At 32.7% G+C, this 18,282-nt stretch overlaps 1 protein-coding gene across 12 annotated transcripts in view; it reads left to right on the top strand.

The window, feature by feature from the left end:
• NBEA (neurobeachin) overlaps nt 1-18,282 on the top strand; it is a 562,035-nt gene that overhangs the window by 201,562 nt on the left and 342,191 nt on the right. For 10 of the 12 annotated variants that reach the window (XM_045567190.1, XM_045567200.1, XM_045567192.1 and 7 more), the window contains 3 exons: nt 3,237-3,391; nt 5,642-5,768; nt 15,788-15,915. In XM_045567190.1, coding sequence (XP_045423146.1) covers nt 3,237-3,391; nt 5,642-5,768; nt 15,788-15,915 — 410 coding nt within the window. Of the gene's footprint in view, nt 1-3,236; nt 3,392-5,641; nt 5,769-15,787; nt 15,916-18,282 lie in introns of those variants that run through there. The other 2 variants (XM_045567191.1, XM_045567199.1) reach the window with 2 other exon arrangements.

The raw sequence follows: 18,282 nt of genomic DNA, 5'->3' as shown, positions 1-18,282 counted from the left end.
ATAATTTTTTCTCACTCTTTTATTAAAATTTTCTAGCCCTTTCAGCCTTTCCTCACATGGCTTATTTTCCAGATCTACTGCCATCTTAACTGTTCTCTTACGGAAATGATGTTTGTCATTATTCGTGAAATATGGTACCTAAAATTGCACATTGGATTTTATTTATGAGGTGTAACAATGGCAGAGTATATAAGGATTGTTGCTTCTTTCCTCCTGGGTACTGTAGGATTGTGGCTTCTTTCAACTGGACTTATCAGCACTTTTGGGAACTATTGCAATACTAATAATAGCTAAAATATATTGACCAATAGCTAAAATATATTGACCATGTACAATATTCCAGATAGTGTGCTGAATACTTTATATGTTCTCTCCTTGTATCTTTATAATAATCTTCTCTTTATAACAATCTTAGAACATTTTATCTCATAACAACATTTTATTTTATAACAATCTTCTGTGTATAATGGCATAGACCATTATAAATGTCATTTTAATATGGAAGAGAATGGAATGTAGAGAGATTTATGTGCCCAGTACCACACAGCTAGTAACGGTTGGAGGTAGAATTCTAACCCGGATCTGTATGACACTAAAAGCTGAGCTTTTAGCCACCATGCTACTGTATTTATATACCATGTCACACTGTCAAACTCAGCAGTATGAAATATCTGGAGGCTTTCATATCAATTGCTATTAATTCAATGCTTTCAGTTTTTTTAGTAGCCTGGCATTTATTGTTTTTGCATTTTCTTATAAACCATCATTACAGGATTTTGAGATTTAAATTTTTTTCTCATTCACATAACTTATTTTTCATAACTTGTTTCTCATAGCCTCTACATGCAAAAAGTTACCAGAGGTAGTCATTACAGAGAGCTTTTGCCCAAAGTTAGTATTAATCAATAAGTCTGGAATTTTTGGTAATAGTTTTTTTGCCATCTACAAATTCATCTCACAGCACCATCAATTAGCTCATGTTTCTTTATTTTATCCATGAGAATTTTTATGAGAGATACAGACAAAAAGTTTTGTACTTTCACTAGTAACTTGTTTTCAAATCAAGAATTGATAGTTTACTAGATAGCCAGTGAAATAGTGTATCCCATATTTGTTTAGAAATTTAGAGAAGAGTTTTGATGAAATCCCAAATATTAGCATCCTCTTTTTTTTTTTTAAAGAGACGGGGGGAGAGGGATGGGTGTTTCTTGCTCTGTCACCCAGGCTGGTGGAGTACAGTGGTGTGATCATAGCTCCTTGCAGCCTCAAACTCGTGGGCTCAAGCCGTTCTCCCTCCCCAGCTTTCTAACTGGGAATACAGGCCTGCACCACCAGTCCAGCTATTTTTTTTTTTTTTTTTAATTTCTTGTAGAGACAGTATCTCACTTTGTTGCCCAGGCTGTTCAACTCCTGGCCTCGAGTGATCCTCCCACCTTGGCCTCCCAAAATGTTGTGATGACAGTCCTGAACCACCACTCCTGGCCAGCATCTTTTTTTTTATTCTGTTGATCTTTATGTAGATCATTATAAGTAGATACCTTATGTCCTGTAGATAAAGCATTATTTCAGTTTATACAGTAGTAATTATAAACAGTCCTTTTAAATACAGTCTCATTTAATCTCCCCAGTTGTAGGTAGCATTAGTCTTGCCATTTTAATACTGAGAAACTGAAATTAAAGTCACAGCTTGAGAATTTCCAGTTTTCAAGCCTTAGTCTTCTGACTCCACATTCTGTATTCTTTTGCAGTGTCACACCATCTCTCAATGAAATAAATGAAGGCATTAGATGAGGACTGGCCAATGTAGGGATTGAAAGCATAACGTGTACTTTAAGTTAATAAATAGATAGTTGAGAGTTAAAGGTTGAGTCTAAAGAGTTTGATTCTAGCATTTATAAAGAAAATACAAGATATCCAGAAAGATAATGAAGAAATTTTTTGGCATGAGTAAAATTATTTAAGATTTTATTTTGGTCACTAAAAACATTTTAAGTACTCCTATAATTAAAAATAATAATCTAAATACTAATTTAGATTGTTAACATTAAAGAAGTGACTGAAGATATTAATAGAATTGTTTCTTTGAAAAAGAATATTGGTATTAAAGAAATGTAAGCCATAGACTTATTTGAAAATGGACCATTGATTTAATTTCCTTTTAACTAGAGCTTTTTCATGAAATAATTATAAAATATAGATGCATTAAAAAGATATAGTTTAAGTTGGATATTTTTGTACTGTCAATCACTGGTTTTTAAGCATTACATTTGAGCTTACAACATCTCATACATCTGTTTTCTAGATAAATAAATTCAGTGATGATTGCATAACACTTGGAAAATGTTTGTTTAATGAATTGCAGTGCTGTAAACTTTGAGAAAAATGAAACTTTGCTATAAGAAAAGAGACATTTATTATGTTAGAGAAATAATTTCTTTATTCATATTTTTAAATTGACCAATATTTGCATTTATTTATCATTTAAGCTTAACGTGATATCAAGTTCAGAAATTTTTTCAATGAGATTTACTTAAAATATGCTAAAGAAACATGGGGGAATATTGAACTCCTTTCTTCAAAAAACCAAGGCTCCAAAGCTAAATAGCTCTCTAACCAAATGTCTCTATATCATTTCTGTTCTCTTTCATTATAATAATATTCCTACTGTGAAAAGCAACTCAACTTTGTTCAGCAAAATAAAGTATAACTTCATTATGCCTTTAAATGTTACTTATTATTCTTTGGTTTAGTTTTTAGCTTTACTATGAAGAAGCTTTAAAATTTGGCTTTTAAATGTTTTTTTGTTTTTACATACTTATGAATATTTTACACATGGAGAATGTGATATGGATAAGATGGGCATTTTATGTAAATTTTTCCCAAAAATTCTATATGCATGTGCAGAATCTACTAACTTTAGCTCACATTTCCCAATATTCCCAGATTCATGATTCTAGTCCATATGCTATCCTAAGAGAGGTTTGCAAACTCCAGATTCTACATAAATGTTTGCCAAATGAATTGTAGTAGTCAAAATACTTTACAATGTATCCTTAATGTCCATATCCTTTTCACTGAAGTTGGACTTGGGAGTTTAAAACAAGAAAAAGAAAGAATGAAGGAAAGAAGGACAGAAAGAAGAAAATTTGATGTTGATTATGTGTATCTGCCATAGCAGGTTTAGAATTCATCTTAAACCTTATGTTTTTTGTTTTCTATCCTTCCTTTCTTTACAGAAGTGTTGTGGTGCCTGTAAAGAAGCCACCTCCAGGTAGTTTAGCTGTAACTACTGTGGGAGCCACGACTGCTGGAAGTGGGCTGCCAACAGGCAGTACCTCTAATATATTTGCTGCTACTGGAGCTACACCAAAAAGTATGATTAATACAACAGGTATTGTCCTTATATATTTTTGTGATACCTCATCTTTTTCTTTCTGTTTTCTTTATCTTCATTTTCTGCTTATTTGATCTTAAAAATTAAAATACCCTAATCATTTAAAATAATCTTTAAAAAGGTTATCTTTTATGTTACGACTTTTCAGAGTTTGTCTGTAGTTCTTGTGTACATTTTTAGTAGTCATTTTAGAGGATGATACTGGTTTTTGTTTTGAGTTTGCTCAAAACACAAACAGTGCTGTTTACTCTCAGAGTGAAATCAGATTACTGAAAAGATACTTGGGGAGCAAAAGCAAATGATAATTTGAACACTGAAGTTTGGTATATAAAAATCAGTGAGTTGTATCAAGAATATCAAGGTGCACTAAAAATGTTAGCAACATAAAATGGATTTGGTGACATGGACTAGTTGAATCCTAATGTATATTCTTTGCTAAATCCCCTAAGGGAAAGCAGAGCTCCCCTAAGAACCTTAACCATAGGCAAGAGCCTCAACTTGATGAGAAGTGCATGTGAATAAGAACCATTGTTTGGCATTGAATGAATTTCTATACTTAGATTACAGTTGTATCCAATTCATTGTCCAACAAATTCCTAACAATTCTAGGAACAAAAATTTCCAAATCATTACCAATTTTAAAAGCCTGCCTAAAATAACATTTTTTTTTTAATTTCCAGCAATGTTCCTGTTGATTATTAGCAAATAAATCCTTACCCAAATCTTTGTGATTCCATTTTAGGTATTTAGACAACGCAAGATGATCCCTGACTTTTCTTCCCTGACTATAGTAGCCTTCTCTTCTCCAAACTGTATAGCCTTGAACTTTTCCATTTATTATCATTACTTAGATTCTTCCCATTTTTATTACTTTCATAGCCCTTCTTTGTGCTTTCTGTATCTATCTTGTTTATCATACCACCTGAGTCTGACCTATCATGAACAACACATTTATGGGGTTGTAGTAAGTAGAATGTACTCTATTAAGCATATTTATATTAGCAAGTAAACCTCATTAATGGCATTGTATTAAAGAATAGAACACCTTTATCTATATTATAAATATTTATATCTGGCTTGTGAGAAGACTTTAAAGTCTGTATTTCCAGCATTCTAATTTTATTCTTTGTACTCATTTGGCTTTCTAGATATAGGAATAAAACTGTTTTTCTTTACCAAAGTATATATGCAAAAAGTATTATAATTTTTATTAATAATATATCCAATGTAGTAGAAAAAGATCTACATTTAGTATTGTTTACTGAATAAAGTCCTTATTTTCATTAAGAGTTAGGTAAATGAAAAATTAAATCACCTCTTTTTTATCTTTATATGAGACAAGTCATGATGTTTTCTTTTAACTTCTATTTTAAGAATTAATAATAGATATATGATAGCAAGAGGCTTAGTGATAGTATAAAGTATATGATATTACAATGAGAAATAAAATGTAAGTAGTACACTTCTTCTTTAGAAATATGTATATATTTGTGTGTGTATACATACATATTGTGGGCCAACATCTAAACTGTGTGCATTGTCCAGTTTAGATGTTGACACATAAGTGCTGTTAAATGTTATAGTAGAAACTCCAGTAAGCAATTCAGTTTTATAGGAATTAGTATAAGATATGATAATATTTAGGAACACTAGATGTCCCTCAACTCCACAGCTAACTTTAATATACTTATATGGCATATAATAGAATAATCTGTTCTAAAATGGCATCTTCATACTGTTGAGGAGCACATGTTATTTTAAAATTAGGTACAATTATACTCATTATAGCTCTTCGTAGGCAATCATCTTATCAGAATGAGCATTCGATGCTGCAGTGCTACCAGTTTATGCTCAGACAATTCATTATAAACTATGCCTTAGATGTTGAAAACTAAAAATATAACAACATAGCAATAATAATTTTTATATCTGAATTTGCATTGTTTTATCAGCCTCATTTTATCTAAATTTTTTTCATTTGTTGATGTCTTTTATTTATATCCCATTTGTAATATGTAGTTTTGTTAGATTAACATAAGTAAATCAACTGGATTTTAATGCAACAGCTGCTATTTAAAATTATAAAGAGTTATTAGTATACTAATGGCCAAATGATTTTTAATTGTCAAATTCTGTTTTGAAATTCAGATGAGTAATTCTTTCAAAATCAGATAATAATGATATAATTACAATTATTTTGTTAAATAAGTTTATGTTTAAGGCTAAAAATTATTATTTTGGGAACAGGTGCCGTGGATTCAGGGTCCTCCTCCTCTTCCTCCTCTTCTAGTTTTGTGAATGGTGCTACCAGCAAAAACCTTCCAGCTGTGCAAACTGTTGCTCCAATGCCGGAAGATTCAGCTGAAAACATGAGGTATGCATAACTGTTTGTTTTTTTTTTTACTCTTCCTTTATTTTTTTAACATAGTGAAACAGTATTCAAAAAAAACACAAAGATATGGTAAGAATTCATGAGAATGTAGGTTAATTTTGTATTTTGTGATTATAATCTGTAATTACATTATTCTCATATTTTTGGCTAGTTATTATATAAAAATCTGTGATATGTTTCAGAGTCTAAACTGAGAGGTGCTGAGTGATTTTAAAGCATTGACTGCTGGATTTGTAATCCATTGTCATATAGTACACATTACTATTTCCAATAAAAGTAAAAACATGTACAAATGGTAACATGATAAAATTGGGCATCTTTGAGGGGTGGTCAAATATAAACTTCCATAATAAATCTGCAGAGTTATCTATAACATGTATCTTTGGAACTTGAATAACCAAACATTTTCTCATCTGTCATAATTAAAGAACAGTCCTAGAAGGTACTACCTCTCATTCTTGGAGCAAACTTGTGTACATGTGCACACACATGGGTATGTGTATATAGTCACAGTTTTTATAGAAATATAACATATATGCAGAGTATAAAATCTCAATGAAAGAATGAACACACTCATCTTACCATCCGTCATCCAAGTCAGAAAATAGACTGTACCCCAGAAGCCCCCACTTTGTGCCCCTTTCCCAGTCACTGTTCATGCTCTACTTCAGAGTCCCCACTCTGACTTTCAATACTAGGATACTTTGTCCTTTTTGAATTTTATGTAAATATAAGTACACCATATCTATTCTTTGTTTCTGGCTTCTTTTGTTAAATATGTTTATGAGAGTCATCCATGTTATATGTAGCAATAGTTTGTTCATTCCTACTCTATTTTTGTTCCTTTATATGTGTATTCCACAATTAATTACTTCATTTTACTGATGATGGTCATTTGAAATTTTCCATTTTTTAGCTATTAAAAATAATACTGCTATATAGAAAATAATGCCACTTATAATTGTTATTGGTGCAGTATCATTATGTGGGTGTGCTACACATTAGTATGTGTATCTGTTGGGTATATAAATTGGAGTGAAATTGACAATTCATAATGTTTATATATGTCCAATTTTGCTAGATAATGCCAAATAGTTTTTGAAAGTGGTTATATAAGTTTACTAACTCAGCAGCAGATTACGAGAATTTCTGTTGCTTCATATCTTTGAGAGGACATTGTACTCTCAGTTTCTTTCATTTTAGCCATTTTGGTGGGAGGATAGGGGCATTTTATTGTATTTTAATTTGCATTTTCCTGATAATTAATAAGGTTGAGCACTCTTTAAATATTTTTATTGGTCTTTTGGTTTTTCTCTTTTATGATTTGCTTCTTGAAATATCTTGCCCACTTTTGAAAGTTGGGTTGTTTGTCTTTTTCTTATTAATTTGTAAAAGTTCTTTATTTGAAAATGAGCCTCATGATGATTATGTCGTACATATATCTTTTCCCATCTGTGGCTTTTCCTATCATTATCTATGTGGTCTGTTTTGATCAACAGAAGTTGTAAATTTTAATGAAATTTAATTTATCAATGTCTTGTTTACAAGTGCTGTTTGTGTTGTAGAAGGCTTTCCCTGCATTTTTCCTACCTTATTTACTGGCTGGTTTATTCTTTTGATTTTTATATTTAGATGTATAATCCATCTGGAGTTGACTTTATAAATATAATGAGGTAGGAATGATAGGGATAGGAAGATGACCCAGCACCGTTTATTTGAAAGACAGTTCTTTTCCCCATGCTCTGTTACTTTTGTCACAAATCAAGTGTCCGTATATATTTCATTATGGTTTGGCACACAATTCTGCCCCATTTCTCTTTCTGCCCTACGGTCATAATTAGCTTTAGCTTTAATAAAGATCAATATTGGGTTGAGTGAGCTTTTCTCACCTTGACTTTTTTCCTCAAGAAAGTCTACTGTAAGCTACTCTTGATGATTTGCATTTCCATTTAAGTTTTAGAATCAGTTTGCTAATATCCATTTTAAAAACAATTTGCTAGGGTTTTTGTAAAAAGTAGAAGCTATAAATCTATTGTAACTATGCAGTCTATAACTGCCAGTCTTCCAGTCCAAAAGCTGGCAGACTTGAGACTCAAGAAGAGCTGATATTTTGGTCTGAGTCCAAAGGCCAGAATAGACCAGTGTCCTAGCTCAAACAAGCAGAAGGTGTTTACTCAGCCTTTTTGTTCTGTTCATATGTTCAGTTGATTAGATGAAGCCCACCTACATGAGGGAGGATAATCTGCTCTACTCACTCTATCTATTCAAATGTTTATCTTATCAAGAAATACCCTCACAGTCACACCCAGAATACTGTTTATTTAAATGTCTGGGCATTCTTTGGCCCAGTCAAATTGACAAATAAAATTAACCATTTAGCTAGTTGATGTCAATGCTACTGGTCTGGAGAACACACTTTGATAAACAATGCTTAAGTGATCATGCTCCACATTGCAACATTCACCCTTGATTTATCGAAGTCCTCTTCCCAGACAATGCGTGGACCTTAGCATAGTTTAACTTCATTGGCCCCAAATTTTGCAAACATATGTGTACGTATGTATATGTATATGTATGCATCTTAAATTTAAACCCCATAAGAAAGTATACTTATTTTGTTGGTGAACATCTATTTAGATTTACTCAAATGTTTATCATTTTTTGGTGCTCATGATTCCTTTCTGAATGTCTGACTTCCACCTAGTATCATTTTCTTGTTTTTGGAGAACACTCTTTAGTATTTCATTTAGTGAAGACTTTTCAATCATGAATTCTCTCAGTCCTTATTTATCAAAAAATCTTTGAAATTCACCTCCATATTTTAAAAGAATTTTGAACCAATGTAGAATTCTAGGTTAGTAATTGTTTTCTTTTAGTGCATTAAAGATGTCATTCCATTGTCTTTTGGCTTTCATTACCTTCTGTGTTTTCTTTATTTTTTTATTTTTTATTTTTTAGATTAACTGCCAGTCTTATTATTGTTTCTGTGCTCCACCCACATCCATGTGATGTCTGTTTTTAAGATATTCTGTATCTTTGGTGTTTAGCAGTTAACTGTGATATATTCAGGTGCTGTGGGTTTTCTTTGTATTTATCTTGCTTGGGATTTATAGAGAGTTCTCAAATCTGAAGTTTGATGACTTTCATCAGCATTGGAAAATTCTCAGCCATTACCTCTTCAAGTATTACTTCTGACTCATTCCATCCTTTTTCTGGATCTTGAATTACACAAAAATTAGACATTTTTAAAATTTGTCATATATCTATATCCTCTCCCTGCCAACCCCTGTTTCTTGCTCTGTGATTCTGAGTATTTTCTTTTAACCTATAGTCTACTTTACTAATTCTCTCTTTAGCTATGTTTAATCTTCCCAGTTATTAATTTCATTTTTTTGTAAGTAGTAAAAGTTCCATTTGATTTTTTGTAGTTTAATATTCTCTTCCAGTTGTCTATCTTTAATTTTTGTGAATGTAAATATAGTGACCGTAAAGTCTTTGTCTCATTAGTTGGCTTTCTGCTAGAGCTACCTCTGTGATCTTGTGTTTCTTTTGGTATTCAATAATATCTTCTTATCTACTTTTATGTCTTTTGTTGATTTTATAATGTGGAAAACCTATACTATATGAAAGATTGTAAAGATAATATGATGGTACAAATGATGTTTTCTTCAAGAAAAACATTTATACATTTTCTTCTTGTCAAAACTGTAAACACTAACAATCCTAGATGATCTTAATGCAATCAAGATTAAAGGGTCAGACATTTTCTGATTCACTGATAATTTAGGGTGTAGTTCTACAGGATCCCAATTTAAATGACAAGGGTTTTTCTAAGCTCTCTCCCCTTTTGGTGGGCCCTGAACTTTAGTTAAAAATTTTGTTCAACATCTAAGTTATTTATTCAATTGCTTCTATCAAAACACATCCATGGGAGAGCACTGCAGGATCATGGTCAAATAATTGATCTCTGTCTTAACTTTCCATTACCCACAAAGAGGTGTTTTGTATTGGTTTGGTTTTTGTCTAGCTTTTCTAGTTGTTCTCAGCAGGGAAATCAGCCTATTTTTCAAGGTGAAAATCTAAATTATTTTTCTATAGCTATTGTGTTTATTATCCTATATCTGGGGTGCTCAGATTATGAGCTGCCTGCCCTCCAGCCCTCCCTGGTGCTGCTTGTCTGGTGACTCCATCAGAGCAAGGCATGCCCCAAAGTAAAGGGACATGGAACCAGCTTGTACACCCCACAGGTGACTCGGGACCATCAGGCTTCTCCTTAGCATGGTCAGAAGATTAATCTCGAGGGCCCCATGGATGGGCCTGGAGGCCAGAACCCATAACTCCAGGTCTCAATCTAATGTAGTATAAATGGTAAAATGGCATAGTTTTTTTTTTTAAAAAAAATAACTGATTTCAACTGAATTATGTCAGATTCTTTCATTCTGATCCTTAATTATGTCATAGAAAAATTTAATTTTCTTATAATTTTCAAGTTGTAAAAAACTTAAGTGTAGTTTAAATTCTAATATCTCACACAGTTGAAACTTTTCAACTCCTTACATGGCTTTCTTTATTTTAATGAAAGATTTTAAAGGTAATTCTTTTTTTCTCTTTCTTTAAATTTATCTATATTTTTATATTTGAAAACAGGTTTTTCTTAAACAGATTCTACTTTTTTAAAAAAATCAATTTGATAATCACTGTATTTTAACTGGTGTTTCTAGGTCATTTGCATTCAGTGTTATTACTGATATGATTTGATGGATATCTACTAATTTGGTATTTGTTTTAGAAAAAACTGTTATTTTCCATCTGTTCTTTATTTTCTTTTTTCTCTTTTTATGCCTTTCTGTTGGGTTAATGGAGGTTCGTTTTTATTATTTCATTTTCTCTCCAATATTGGCTTATTATTTATTTATCTTTTAAACATTTTAAGAGGTTTCTCTAGGGCTAACACCATAAATCATTAAATTATTACAGTCAGTTTTTAATATTATTACACTGTTTCATGGGTTATATAAAATGCTCCTCGTTGACTAGTGTTTGAATGTACACTGCTCCTAAGGAGGGGGCTTAACATAGGGTGAAGTAACTCCCTTCTGAAGTAACTCCATTCAGCTGTGAGCCATAATCCCACAGTCCTCCCACAGAACTTTTCAAGGAAAGAAGTTCTCTATTCTAAAGGGCACCAGGGTGAGATACCACAGCTCCTACTACATTGAAATTTCTTTGAAAATACATTAATTTTTTTATTCAGCAGAAAAAATTTTATTTAAATTTTCATATCAGCTATTTAAAACACAGTTATTACCTTTTATATCACTAGGTTTGTTGTTTAGTCTCAGTTAAATGATTTATGTTCTTGACTTTGTATTTTTATTTCAGTGTAGTTAGCTTTTTGTCATTTTATTTGACTAGTTAACTGAAAATGAATTGTTCATTTTATTTTATTTCATTTTTCTTTATTTTCTTTATTTCTACAAAACATGCAATTAACGTATTCTAAAAAAGCTTTTATAATTATCTAAAGATATATCCAAAAGGCATTACATAGTGGCTATTCACAGGTTCAAACACAGTAGACTACAGCCCCAAACTCCTGGCTCACGTAATCCTACCTAAGCCTCCTGAATAGCTGGAACTATAGGCGCATGTCACTGTGTTTAGCTAGACATTACATTTATTAAAACTAGAAAAATGTTTACTTGGTAGTTACTTTACCATATTGAGGAATAAACTTCTTACTTATAGACGTATTCTATTTAGTTTCAATCTCTTAGACTTCTGTAATTTCTTCTACTTTCTTAACCTACATACATAATTGTGGTGTATTTTTTAAATCATAATTATCAGCTCTTGTGTTTTACATCATATTGTTTTAATCCAGGCAATGGAGGTACAGAATTTCATCTAAGGCATTATTATTTCCTTTGAATGTTTTCCTTTCCTAGAGTTAGTAATTTTGTTAGAGTAGTTGATATATTTCTCAAGTTGCAACAGGAATTTTCTTTATGGAAATCAGTAATTCTCTTTCTTAAAAGAGTTTACACTTACTATCAAGAAAAATAACCAAATTCAAAATCATCACCAATCGAGCTTCCTAAGCATCATTTGTGTGACTATAAGGAGACAAAATAAAATAGATTGGGGAGACCAGAATGAGTGGCTTGAAATAGTATGCATTTCACCCCAGAGTTGATAAGTTATATACTTAGGGCCCAAGAACTATCCCAAATATTAAGAGGTTACTAGAGTGTAAAATTATAACCCTTGTTCAGACTGCATAGTCTAGATTCTCTGTCTAGCACACTTGTGTATTATTTGTGCATACAAAATGTTGTAGACTAAGTGAATGTTTTTTAATAAATGAACATAAACTTTTCAAGAAAACTGAAAAATTACTATTTAGTTTTTTTCCTTAAAGTCAGTTGAATATGATAGTTTTTCTTACAAAATAATTTGCTACAGAAACCCTGTTTTCAGAGCTGGGTGTGGTGGCTCATGCCTGTAATTCCAGCTACTCAGGAAGCTGAGGCAGGAGGATCGCTTGAGGCCAGGAGTTCCAGACAAGCCTGGGCAACATAGTGAGACCCTGTCTTTACAAAAGCATCATGTCTGTAGTCCTAGTTACTCCACAGGCTGAGGCAGGAGAATTCCTTGAGCCCAGGAGTTCAAGGCTGGAGTGAGCTGTGATCATGCCATTGCACTGCCGCCTGGGTGACTGAACAAAGACCCACCCTGTCTTTGAAGAAAAAACAAAAAGAAATAGAAAAGAATACCTTGTTTTCTTCAGATGGTTATATGTTCTTTCTATTTTTATTTTAAAGGAAAAATTTCATTCATTCTTATAGAACTTAAGGTACTCTCTCATATTAATATGATTTTTAATTTCTTTTTTACATATTAACAGATAACTTTCTCAAATAAACCTTGGAATTGAGAAAAAGGAGTTTTACATAGTATGTTGTTCTGAGATGAAAACTGAAATAACAAAATAATAACTTGGGTATAATATGTCTTTTTTAATAATTTTTTTGGTAATTAATTTTTGTTTGCCAAGTGATAAGGGTCTTAGGGAGAAGTTTATGTTTGTACTGTTTCCTTTGAGAATTTAAATTCTGTAAGGATGAAGATCACATATTTTCCACTTAGAATATTTTGTTATTGTTTAATAAAGAAATCTGACAGTATTATTTGATAATGTTTTTTCTACTTAAAACTGTTAATCTCTTGCTGAGTAAAATGTCATATTATATTGTTTGTCCCCTATTAGAAAATTGAAATTATCTTTGCAGAATGATATGTAAGAACATTTAATCTTCTCATAAATTTTATAAGACAATATTTGTAAAAATTCTTATTATAGGGATTCACTTACTGAGAACTGTTTTTGTCCATTACCCTAAAGTCTAGGTAGCTGGTAATTAATGTATATTTACACATTCTCTCACACAGAAGTAATCAGTTCAGATTAATTAAAGTTTCTGTTTGATATTTAACTTAGTCACCAAGAATAGTAGTTTTGCAGTTTTGAAGCCTCTAAATCATAAGAAACCTGTACAATAGGGAGAAAATATCTCAAATTGGGGGAAAAAAGTATTGCTGGCTTTGATTATAGTGCATTAAACCCAAAGTGTAGTTATGGTATGAACCTTTGTGAATTTTATTCTCACTAATCTTTTTTTTTGAGACAGAGTGTTGCTTTGTTGCCCTGGCTAGAGTGAGTGCCGTGGCGTCAGCCTAGCTCACAGCAACCTCAAACTCCTGGGCTTAAGCGATCCTACTGCCTCAGCCTACCGAGTAGCTGGGACTACAGGCATGCGCCACCATGCCCGGCTAATTTTTTCCATATATATTTTAGTTGGCCAGATAATTTCTTTCTATTTTTAGTAGAGACAGGGTCTCGCTCTTGCTCAGGCTGGTCTCGAACTCCTGACCTCGAGTGATCCACCCGCCTCGGCCTCCCAGAGTGCTAGGATTACAGGCGTGAGCCACCACGCCCGGCCTATTCTCACTAATCTTAAATAAAAATAAATATACTAAAGTCAGACTTCAACTTCAGAAACAATTTATATTTACATCTAGATCTTTCTCTTCTTCATGCTGTTGCCATTGTTATTTACCATTCTTTAGTAGAGGGGATGAGTAGGTGGGGAGAGTCGTGGGGCATGATCCTGGAGATTAGAGGAATTAATGAAATAGTAGTTTCAAAAAAGAAACTTTTTATTCACTAAAAGTGATTAGGATTATTCAATGACTTCAAGTAGGCTTTGTTTTGCTAGCTTTTTCGTTAATACTACTAGTAAATACTCTGACTAAAATAGTCATTCTCAAAATGCCTTTCCAGGATCAGCAGCATCAGCACCACATGAAAATCTGTTTCAAGTGCAAATTCTCCCCGTACACTCAGACCTGTTGAATGGGAAATTGAGGGTGGGGCCTAGCAGCCTATTTAAACATGCCCTCCATATGCTTCTGATCTGCACTGAACCTTGACACATGGTCTTAAAGAGGTGCTTGCTTTAGGAGTAATAGAGTAGGGGCCAATATTGAAAACTCCTATCTGCCAAGCCCCACTGAAGTCCCTTGTTCTTGCCTAAAGTTGTTCCTCCAGAATATTCTAAGTGCATGTGGCAGAGGAAACTACACTGAGTTTCCTCTGTGCTTTCTACTTTCTTTAAAGCTGTTGACCCAGATAACAGGAGATGAAGTTAAATAGAAGTGCTGATGGTGAAGTTTAGGGAGCCCAAAGATTCAAAACTTGATGTTTCCAAGTTAAGAAAAAAGGCTTCCTGAATTATTCCCTGATCTCTATTTAGTCACTAAAAATGTTTTTCAAAATATGCCAGAGTTTAGTTTTAAATATTAGTAATACATTGCAAATTATTATTTTTTCATTTATAAATTTTTCTTCATATGTAAGAAAAATGATACCTAGGCATTGTGGCAGAACTTTTATTTTGAAGCATAAATTCACGGTACATGTCTTCTGTGTAGAAGAATGTGTGCTCATTTAACATACTATTACATTGATTTTGTTTTGTTGAACATGTCAGAGTTACATTTTGTAAGAGTAAATATGAGTGTGTTTCATTCAAAATAGCATTACAAAAGCTGACATTATTGTGCCAGGTATTTTCCTATGCATTCTACATGTCTTAGCTTATTTAATTCTCACTGGATAGGTACTGTGGTCATCTTTATTTTGCAAGCATAGAAAGCCTAATGAGATCAGGATTACCTAGGTAGCATATGAATAGAGCCAGGATTCCAGTCCAAGCAGTCTTACTCCGAAACTCTTACATCTAAAGATATAGATCTGTTACCAAATTATTCATTTACCTGAGTAGAAATATCTTCTTCAGTCATTTTTTTTTCTTTTACACATACCATTCAAAGTATTTCCAAGAATATCAAACAGTGCTTATGTAAGGCCATTAACTTAAAATTCAACCTTGAACCATGTAAATAATAACACAACTATTTGTAAAGGAAAGTAAATGGATTCATGAAATGGAAAATGCCTACTTTGGCAAAGCATTCAACCATATTACATGAATCCCAGCTGCTAGTCCCTTATGAGTCCAACTTTTCAGGGAATACCTGCTTCAAAGCAAGAATTAAAGTCTTTGTAACTGGCATAGTTACTCACATAGTAAGTGTTCAAACTCATTTTCTTTGGTAGATAGATGGATAGACAGAGAAAGCATATAAGAACTCATTTTCCTGTGCTCCTAGAGCTATGGACCGTCTTTGACCCTTTCAGGCAGCAGAACCCTGATTCGTTGTCACAGTATAGTCATTCTAATTTAGCCATAATCTTTTGAGTATCCCAAGACTATATGTGAAACTGTACAGGGTGTCCCTTCTATATGAAGCTCGTTATTATTCCATGGGCTAGAATTGGACTTTTCTAATATTGGAGATTTTAATTTAGAAATAAAGTTTATTCAACATTTTATATTGAATTATATTTATTAGTCTTTATGTCTTAATTTCAACAGCATCACTGCAAAACTTGAAAGAGCTTTAGAAAAAGTTGCTCCTCTTCTTCGTGAAATTTTTGTAGACTTTGCCCCATTCCTATCTCGTACACTTCTTGGCAGTCATGGACAAGAGCTATTGATAGAAGGTATGATTTCTCTCTCTATTCTAATTATTTTAGTTTCCTATAATGTATGTGTTAACCATGGCATAATTTGTGCTTGTGGAGGAATATAAAGAATGTAAAGACATTGCTTCCACAAATTCTAAGAAGTTACTCAATATATGCTTTCTCCTTTCTATTTTTTTTTTAAAATAACATATTTGCATAGTCAATGCCAATAAGAGAACTTTGAAAATGAAGAACATTGAAAAGGTATCAGAATGGGAGCCACTGGCTCTTTAATCCCAGTCTGTCAGGCTGCTGTGTGTCTTCTCATTAGGATAGTATGTTTACTAAGCAATGATCCCTAAAATTTTCTTCTGAGAACAATGCTTCTTTAAGTTACTTTGTATTCACATAACGTTTGTAATATAAGAATCTTAACTGACAAGACATTAAAAATCTGAAGAAATACTCAATTGGAAATAGAAGAAGCTGTTATGGTCTCACCAGCAGCTTAACTAGAGTAAGAAGGCAAAGAAGATAAATTAATTGTGGTGAAGATTTAATTTATAAACTTGCATTAGGAGAGTGGTTTTGAAAAATATGGTTAACAGAAGTCTTATTTCTTTATAAAAAATTTTGTCTTATCAATAGTTCTAAGCTTTAGAAAAGGGTAATCAATATTAAGATGATCCTGTAGGTGAATAATGGCTTTAGGTGCCACTTCAGGTAGTGCTTGGATTTAGCTGCCTTGTATATTTTTTTCGCTTTTCACATCCTGTCTACTGTAGAAGCAAGGAAGTTTTCCTGTGCCTGTTCTGTCATTGTTCCAACTGCTTCTACACATTGTTTCTATTGGAAAGACAGTTAATAGTTAATTCAGTCTCTGGGAGCCAACAGCATTTGAATCCTACTTCTACTACTTCTTAGCTCTGTGGCCTCTGTGAATTACTTAGCCACTTTGTATCTTCATTTCCTTTTTAGAAATGTGGTCAATGATAGCACTCCAGGGTTGTTATGAGGATTAAATTACACAATACATATTAAGCTTAGAACAATGGCACATAGTGGACTACTCATTTTTTCAAAAATACCGAGTTCCTGCTCTGGGCTAAATACTATTAGGTACTTGGGATATAGTAGTGAATATCAGACAAAGATCCCTGCCCTTGTGGAGTTTATATTCTAACAAGGAAAGACAATAAATAAGCATTAAACCAAATGAACAATTAAATTATATAACATGTTAGACGATAGTAATAATATGTAAAAGGATAACTACTACAACAGAGGGGATTGGGATTATAGATTGGTAGGGTTAGGTTGTAGTTTTAAAGAATGTGATCAATTTTAAATAAGACTCATAGTAAATGTTACATTTGTGCAAGAATTTAAAGGAGGTGACATACAACTTACTTGTAGAAGAATGTTCTGGGTGGAGAGAATAGTGAGTGTATTGACCATAAAATGGGGTAGATGGACATTTTTGGCATGATCAAAGAACAGAAAAAATGCCAGTGTCATATGAACCAAAAGGAGAGTGGCTGGATATTAAGCCAAGAGAGGTAATGAGGTCTTTGGCTTTAACTAGTGTGGTATGGGGGACTGTTGCAGTTTTGAGAAGAGTAGGGATGTCACTTTGGATGCTACCATTGTCATTGTCATAATAATGATGATTATTATTATTACTCTACCTTCAAAGTAAAATAGAAAATGTTTCAAAGAACAGGCCTCAGAGAAGAATCATGGTAATTTAAAGCAGCCCGAAAATGAACATAAAAGTTCTTAGAAACTTAAAAACTATTCCTTGGCCACAGATTGTGTCTATAATTTAAATAGATTCATTCTAGATGTGTAGGATTGATTGTACAAAATTGTGTATTTATTGATTTATTCAAAAATAAATATTTGCCTCCTTAGTTCCAGGATTTAAAAGACATGATGATTACCTTTTAGGAGCTTACATTCTAATGGGCAGACGTAAAACCCAATAATTCAAATGCAATATGATACATGCTGTAATGAAAGTATATACAAGGTACAGTGGGAAGTGAAACTAGGTGACTTACCGATCACTTTGCAGGGCACGGGCCCTCCCGTCTGGATCAGTAAGGTAGTTATGTATAGTATACCTGGTCTTACCCTACCAGCTTCTAAAGACTTTCTGTCAGTTTTACAAGAACATAACATTTTTGAAAGGATAGTGTGTTCCCTTCCTCTACTTAACTGCTGTAACAGCTCAACCCAGTCTTCTGAATTCCAGACATATTTTGAGCAACCTAACATGAGCATCTCCAGCTGGATATTCCATTGATACCTCAGCCTCAGTTTATCCAAAATTTACTCATCTTTTCTATCAAATTGCCTTTCCTCCTAAATTTATTTATTTTGTTGCTAATATTTTTTATT

Source organism: Lemur catta, chromosome 13, assembly GCF_020740605.2.
Source record: "Lemur catta isolate mLemCat1 chromosome 13, mLemCat1.pri, whole genome shotgun sequence".
In the NCBI taxonomy this organism is placed as follows: Eukaryota; Metazoa; Chordata; class Mammalia; order Primates; family Lemuridae; genus Lemur; species Lemur catta.
Note: the sequence above shows the minus strand (reverse complement) of the source record. Positions and strands in the feature narration are given on the sequence as shown.